This window comes from Quercus lobata, chromosome 7 (genome assembly GCF_001633185.2).
Source record: "Quercus lobata isolate SW786 chromosome 7, ValleyOak3.0 Primary Assembly, whole genome shotgun sequence".
In the NCBI taxonomy this organism is placed as follows: Eukaryota; Viridiplantae; Streptophyta; class Magnoliopsida; order Fagales; family Fagaceae; genus Quercus; species Quercus lobata.
The window spans coordinates 45,596,544-45,604,336 of NC_044910.1; the positions used below are offsets into that span (position 1 = coordinate 45,596,544).

At 33.8% G+C, this 7,793-nt stretch overlaps 1 protein-coding gene and 1 pseudogene across 1 annotated transcript; both read left to right on the forward strand.

Annotated features, from left to right (window-relative positions):
* Positions 1-355: 355 nt before the first annotated feature.
* Positions 356-2,702, forward strand: LOC115952111 (annotated as a pseudogene).
* A 1,344-nt stretch (positions 2,703-4,046) lies between these two features.
* LOC115954086 (adenylate kinase 1, chloroplastic) lies at positions 4,047-6,636 on the forward strand. Its single transcript, XM_031071949.1, has 4 exons — positions 4,047-4,453; positions 4,882-5,022; positions 5,574-5,846; positions 6,086-6,636. The coding sequence occupies exons 1-4, from the start codon at positions 4,118-4,120 to the stop codon at positions 6,227-6,229; spliced, it is 894 nt and encodes a 297-aa protein (XP_030927809.1). The 5' UTR covers positions 4,047-4,117; the 3' UTR covers positions 6,230-6,636.
* Positions 6,637-7,793: the final 1,157 nt, after the last annotated feature.

Sequence of the window (7,793 nt, forward strand, 5' to 3'; positions counted from 1 at the left end):
TTCTTTTCAAACCAGTCTCTTTCTTTGGATCTCAGAGTTTTTGTGCAGTTTTTAAAAGCATTCAAGTTGGGTTTTTAAGTCACATTCAAATATTCATAGGTATGTATATTTTTAATACTTTTGCTTTAATTTATTTGTTTATTTAATTTTTTAAAGAATTAAATTATATGTTTAAACTGTTTATATTTAGATGAATTGATTTGACTATTTTTAACCATTAATTTATAATTTAAATTATATATTTAAACTATTTGTATTTATAATGATCTCTTAATTTGATTATTCTTAATCATAAATTGTAATTTTTTTCTTTATTTTAATGATATGACATATATATTTGTAGTTAATTGAGATAATGGAGAATCCTGATCATAATAATGAGTCCGGATCAAATCCTAAACGAACTCGTATCGAAGTGGATGTTGCAAATCTTCCCGTGGATCCTGGTTTAAGAATAAAAATTTCTAACTATCATCCTAATGAAAGAGATCAAATTAGAAGGCATTATCTACAAAATAAAGCTTGTCAACCAGTTAACCATGATTTTCCACAAAGTCAATTTGGCAAAACAAAGCGTCGGTTTAATCCAGTGTGGTTCAAAGAATTTGAAGGTTGGTTGGAATATAGCATTACCAAAGATGCTGCATATTGTCTATATTGTTATCTATTTCGACCTGATACTGGTGATCAAGGAGGGGGAGACTCATTTGTTACTGAAGGATTCAGAAATTGGAAAAAAAAGGTGAAATTACAGAATCACATTGGGGATCACAACAGTGCACATAATATAGCTCAAAGAAAATGTGAAGCTTTGTTAAACCAGAGACAAAGTATTCAAACAGTTATAAACAAGCAATCAGATGTTGAGAAAAGGGAATATCGAACTCATTTGAATGCATCAGTGGATTGTATTTGTTTTCTACAACGACAAGGATTAGCATTTCGTGGCCATGATGAATCTAAAGACTCCAATAATCAAGGAAATTTTCTTGAATTATTACGGTTTCTTGCAAATCACAATGAAGAGATTGATAAGGCAGTTCTTGAAAACGCTCCTGAAAATCATCAAATGACCTCTCCTGATATCCAAAAAGAAATAGCTAATGCTGCAGCTGTTGAGACAATAAATGCTATTATTAAAGATATTGGAGACTCATTATTTGCTATTATAGTTGATTAATCACGTGATATGTCTACTAAAGAGCAAATGGCAATTGCTTTGCGCTATGTGGACAAATTGGGACATGTGAATGAGCGCTTTTTAGGCATTACACATGTTAATAATACATCAGCAGTGACACTAAAGAGTGCAATTGAGGAAGTATTTAATAAACATAGCTTAAGCATTAGTAGATTGCGGGGACAAGGCTATGACGGGGCAAGCAACATGCGAGGTGAGTTAAATGGACTAAAAACTCTTATTTTGAAAGATAATCCTTTTGCCTATTATGTCCATTGCTTTGCACATCAGCTTCAACTAACATTAGTTGCAGTAGCAAAAAATCACATCCAAATTGCAACCTTTTTTAACTTGGTTGCAAAGGTATTCAATATTGTTGGAGCATCATGTAAACGTCGTGATATTCTTCGCGAAAAACGTAATGCTGAAGTTATAGAAGCACTAAAAAATAATGAAATTTCAACTGGTCGTGGCTTGAATCAAGAAATGAGTCTAAAAAGACCTGGAGATACACGTTGGAGCTCTCATTATGGTGCACTTGTAAATCTTATTCACATGTTTTCTTCTGTAATTGATGTGATTGAAACTATTATAGAAGATGGTTTAGATTCTGATCAGAGAGCAGAAGCAAATATCTTAATCGGTTTACTCCAGACATTTGAATTCGTGTTTGATTTACATTTGATGAAAGGTGTGCTTGGCATAAGTAATGAGTTGTCACAGGCATTACAACGAAAAGATCAAGATATTGTGAATGCTATGAAGTTGGTTGACATTTCAAAGCAACGTTTACAAGCCATGAGAGATGATGGGTGGAACACTTTGCTAGAGGAGGTTTCTACATTTTGTGCAAAAAATAATATTGATGTTCCTGATATGGATGATTTATATCAACCTCGGCCATGACGAAAAGCTCAAAACATGAAAAATTCACATCATTATCAAGTGGAGCTTTTTTATACTGTTATAGATATGCAACTTCAGGAACTTAATAGTCGTTTTGAAAATTCTGAATTATTACTTTGTGTTGCGTGTTTAAACCCAAATAACTTATTTTCAGCATTCAACAAGGAGAAATTGATTCGGCTTGCTCAGTTTTATCCAAGTGATTTTTCAACAGTTCAAGTTTCTTTCTTGGATAACCAACTTGAGACATACATCCATGACATGCGGTCCACTGAAGAGTTTTTAGCACTTAAAGGAATTGGACAGCTTGCTGAAAAGATGGTAGAAATGAAAAAGAATGTTTCATATCCATTGGTTTACTCATTAGTGACTTTGGCATTGATCTTACCAGTTGCAACAGCTACTGTTGAAAGAGCTTTTTCAGTAATGAACATAATTAAAAATCGATTACGCAATCGAATAGGAGATCAGTGGATGAATGATTGCTTAGTCACATATATTGAGAAAGATATATTCAAAACTATTGAATGTGAAGAAATCATGCAGCGGTTTCAAAATATGAAAAATCGTCGAGGGCAATTGAGTAAAATAAGCTAGGTGTGAAAAAATAAATTAAAGTTTACATTTTATGTTAGATTCTGTATGACAATTACATTATCATATAGTTGTTTATTTATTTTGTTATTAATATTGATTAATTTTTTACTTCCAATCTTGTCTTTTAATCTTGCCCCCCCTGATCTAAATTCTAGCTCCGCCACTGGGTGGATGAGATCTTTGTATAGGCTCTCTGATGCATGGTTCAAAGTAGTTTGCCCTAAATCGAGAAATTTGAAAAAAGTTTTTTTCCAAACTAATTTAGAGATAAATCCTTTAAACTCTTCCTATGTCATTTATAAAATGTTTAAATTTTAAGTCTTTGTAATCTAAAATTATGCATAAAATATAATTTTATTGATCGAATAGTAAATAATATCTGATTTGAACGAAATTTAACATGCGTGTTAAGAATATAAAATCTAACGGTTAGATTTTAAAAATTCATATATAATAAAAAGATATAAAAAGAGTTTGAAGAGTTTTTCTAAAAAAATATTTATGAATTTATAGTGTAGTTTGACTATTACAATAAAGGGATCGTGATCACAAGTTAAACAAGCTCAGTGGGCCAATCCAAATTGTGTGTATATATCATGCGTGATTATAGTCAGAATACCAACTCCATAAACTTAAAAAGATAGCTAGGACCCACTGGTTTCATGAAAAACGGACACTCCTAATCAAAATTTTACTCATTACCTCCTTAACACATCAATCATGCTACAAACAACAATTTTGTTTTTTTATTTTTTTTGATAATTTAGAGGAAGGGGGAATTTAAATCTCAATGTCTAGCTAAAAATACTAAAATGTGTCAATTAATTGAGTTATAAAACTTTTGACATGTTATATGCAACAAAGTTAGGATGAAATCAATGATGGAAGAATCAATTTTAGCATTATTTTGTTCCTAATTTAATTGTCCATGACATATTTATAATACTTTTGTAACAAAATTTTAAATGATAAATTGTTATCTATTTTAAGTTAAATTTACAACTGAAATGACTTTTATTGTCTATAGTAAGAACTTATAACTTAAAATCTGTTGTAAAAAAGAAATATGTCCTAAATTGCGTTGTACTTGAAAGATATTTTTAGTGCAGATCTCACATGGGGTGACAACGAAGTAACTAACGAACCCCACAAGGCCACGACTCCATGTCAAATTCCTCTTCCATTATTGACAGCATCAAAGATTCAATACGGCAGCATATTCCTCTCTTTGAGGTGGGAACTGAGGTAAAATAAAATAATAATAAAAATAACGAAGCTCCACTTTAGGGTTCAGCACATTTAAGACATTTAAAATCAGAACACAGCAACATACATACATTAACCAGTTTCTCAAAAAAAAAAAAAAAAAACATACATTAACCATAAAAAAAAGTTTACCCCTTCCAATCTCTAACGCTATTTCACAATTCTCCAATGGCGGCGGCTACCCTGACCCGCCTCTCAAAGCCCTACTCATCATCACTCTCACACTTCAGAAGATTCATATCTTCTTCTTCTTCTTCTTCTTCAGCCGCCATTTCATCGGAGACCACCAATCCTCCTTCTTCTCCTTTCACTTTCAACAACACCACTGCTCTAAGCCGCAAAGATCCAAAGGACAGAAATGTCCAGTGGGTTTTCCTCGGCTGCCCCGGCGTCGGCAAAGGCACCTACGCCAGCCGCCTCTCTTCCCTCCTCGGCGTCCCCCACATCGCCACCGGCGATCTCGTCCGCGAAGAACTCGCCTCCTCTGGCCCTCTCTCTCATCAGGTCCTCTCTCTTCTCTCTCTCTCATTCATAGATCGCAACTTTAAATGTTAGAAATAGCTTCTTATTTAGTATTATCAACTAAATTTAATATTTGGATAACATAGTAATAAACGATGTGACAATTTTAGGAGGTGACAGAGAGTTTTGTCAGATATAATGGCGAAAAAATGAATTACACGTGGCCAACCTAGTTTAATCTGTAGTTTCTTTGTTAATTTCTGGTGTTTGAGTGTTTGATTTGTGAGAAATAGTTAAGAACCACTCTTTATTTTTGTATATATTATTTGAAGTATTGTATCCTCAAATTTAGACTGTAATCTGTAAAGGTTCAATGGGAGACGATTGGTTAATGTAAAAGCATAGTTTTTACCGAGTAGTTTGAGAAAATTAACCAAATTTTTTGTTGTTGTTGTTGTTGTCTGGTGCAGCTAACAGAGATTGTTAACCAAGGTAAATTGGTTTCGGATGAAATTATAATAAGCTTATTGTCAAAGAGGCTGGAGGCTGGGGAAACTAAAGGTGAATCGGGATTTATTCTTGATGGTTTCCCGCGAACAATAAGACAAGCGGTGAGCATTTGATCAAGCAACATTGTTATTACTTACATTGATTTCTTCTTCCTTAATAAATTGAGAAGGCTGTATCCCTTGCAATATTCTTGTATTTCAATCCAAAGAGAAGAAATAGAAAGGGGTTGTGTTAGTATGGAGAACATGCTTTTGCTGGCTACTACAAAATCTGGAGTTTCTTTACTTTTTTTCAACAACCCATTTAATTTATATCCAAGCCCAAGAGTAAGTAGGTCATGTTTCAAAATTTTGTTTTACTGATAAGGGTTATTTTTTTCAATTTGATCAGATAATATTTCTTCTAGTAAGAATTCCCCAAAATTAGCCACACAGTATGCTCTCTTTCTATTTCTCTCTGTGTGTATGTGTTCCTTGGCCAAATAATGTATCTTTCTGAGTATTCCTTAACCTGAATTGGCTAACCAAGCATTATTGCATGAATCCCCCCTCTCTCTTCACAGAGTTGTAAGAATTGTGTTATAGTATCTCTGAAGTAGCCTTGTACCCTTGTGATATGTTCTCAAATTTGACTTGTTTGTTCATGTTCTCAGGAAATATTGGAAGGGGTTACTGACATTGACTTGGTGGTCAATCTGAAGCTTCGGGAAGATGTATTGCTTGAGAAATGTCTTGGAAGAAGAATTTGCAGCGAGTGTGGGAAGAATTTCAATGTGGCCTCCATTAATGTCAAGGGTGAAAATGGGAATCCTGGTATGAGCATGGCTCCACTTCTTCCCCCTTCACACTGTATGTCAAAGCTCGTTACTCGGTCAGATGATACCGAAACAGTAGTAACAGAACGGCTGCGTATATACAATGAAAAGGTATGTTCCATTCTTTTACTGCTATTTAGTGAGGAGGCATTTGTAAGACATCTGTGAATGCAAAGAGTTCCGTCCAAAATAATTTTCCCTTTCCATGTGATTGGTGCTTGTGTGTTGTAAAAATGGTTTCATTGTAAGTATATTACGTTTCTATATTGTTTGCTAAGGTTTCCTTTGAATTTTGTAAATATCTTTTTATACTATTTATTTGGCACCCTGACATCCTATCATTCTTGCAGAGTCAGCCTGTGGAGGAATTTTATCGTAGTCGAGGAAAAATATTGGAGTTTGATCTGCCAGGAGGGATCCCAGCTTCCTGGCCAAAATTGCTGGAAGCTCTCAATCTTGATGACTATGAGGAGAAGCAGTCCGCTGCAGCATAAGCTGTTTTACTGTACCTTTGAAGGTGAGTATGTCATTCTTTGCATGTATTAAGGTTCATGCCTAGCAATTTTGTAGGTAAAAAAGGGAAGCGGAGAACAACATTTTTTTTTCTCCTTTTTGGAAATAAAAAAACTTGAGCTCTGTGTAGCAATTTGATCCTCTTACTGATGCCTGGATTAGGCATTTTGATTTCTTTTTTTGTTTGACACAAAGAGGTTTCTGCTGTATTATTTACATAAAGAGAGAGAGAATCTGTGAAATTATTGTTTGATTGAGGGATGGTTTTGATTTAGGAAGTATTTGTGGCAGCAATAAGCTTCAATGCTGGAGGCTGAAACATTTATACTGTATTATTTAACTTGCGATTAATAGTTTAATCGAAATGCACTTTGAAGTGCTTATCTGATGTTCTGAAGTTCCCCAAAAAGGTAATATTCTGTTATTTATTAATTGAAAATGATACTAGATTTCATGAATTTTCATATTGGGGGTTGAAATGTCTGAAATTTTGTTTGGAAAGGTACTAGTTTACAATATACCGGTGCCTTGTATTTATCTTTAGATAAGATTGATTTTGTATAATATATGTCCAGTTGCTTCTGGCTAGATGATATCCAATCTTGCTTGACTAGAGTTCCTTTGCAGCTGGCCGAGCTGGTTGGCTCTAGTATTGCCAAGCAGTAAGTTACACAGCTGCATACATTGAATCAGGGCACATTACCAGCTCTTGACTGCAAGAGTTTGAGCAGTGCGAGATAGATTGTGCTGCACATTTTTACCTATTTAAAACCTTCTCTCAAGTTGATTTGATACTGTACATTTTACCTATTTAAATCCTTGTCAAAGTCGATTTGAAAATTGGAACATATACCACAGAAATTAAGTGCATAAAATGAAAGCTTATTTCATCATCAATTTTTGGCGGCTTGTTCATCTAAGTTAATTGAAGAGATGATTCTGATTTTCTAAATTATATGGTCTTAGGGAATTCTTTACTTATCTCTGTTATCAAATGGCGACTGAAAACATTTTTATAATTTTTTCTGGGAAATTCTTCACTTTTTTGAGCATGGCTGGTATGTTTTCAAATTTTAAAGCAAATCCCCATTATACACTCCAAAACCAATGTTCCTAATAACTATGATGCATCCAAGACTCTTGATAAAGTTGTGTTTGCATCCAAAAATCTTAGATCTCTTCAATTCTATGTTAGAGAAATCCCTTCCTCTGTTCATGTAAGTGTCATGCAGACCCTTTGACAGGCCAGAAAGCAAATCACAAAATTTTTTTACAGGAAAATAAAGCACTGGATATACGAGTTCAAAAAGGGCCATACAAATACAATTTTACAGAGATGAAGTCTGAAAGACGTAAAGGATGTAGAGGTTGGTTGGTAAAGCCAGCACCTCGTGAGACAGCCAATATGTATTCAATATATCTACCATGGTTAATAAAACTGAACCATTTGTAGAACCTAAACAGAGTGGTGCAAGGTTTAAATATGTAAATAAATATAATGATCTTTTTTGAATGAGCAGTCTTAATTAACAAAAATTTATCAAG

Bases quoted from the DNA above. Each gene is read 5' to 3' on its own strand.
- LOC115954086 (XM_031071949.1), top strand. From the start codon at position 4,118: ATGGCGGCGGCTACCCTGACCCGCCTCTCAAAGCCCTACTCATCATCA. The intron at 5,023-5,573 runs GTGAGCATTTGA...TCATGTTCTCAG, and splicing joins CGCGAACAATAAGACAAGCG to GAAATATTGGAAGGGGTTAC. The intron at 5,847-6,085 runs GTATGTTCCATT...TCATTCTTGCAG, and splicing joins TGCGTATATACAATGAAAAG to AGTCAGCCTGTGGAGGAATT.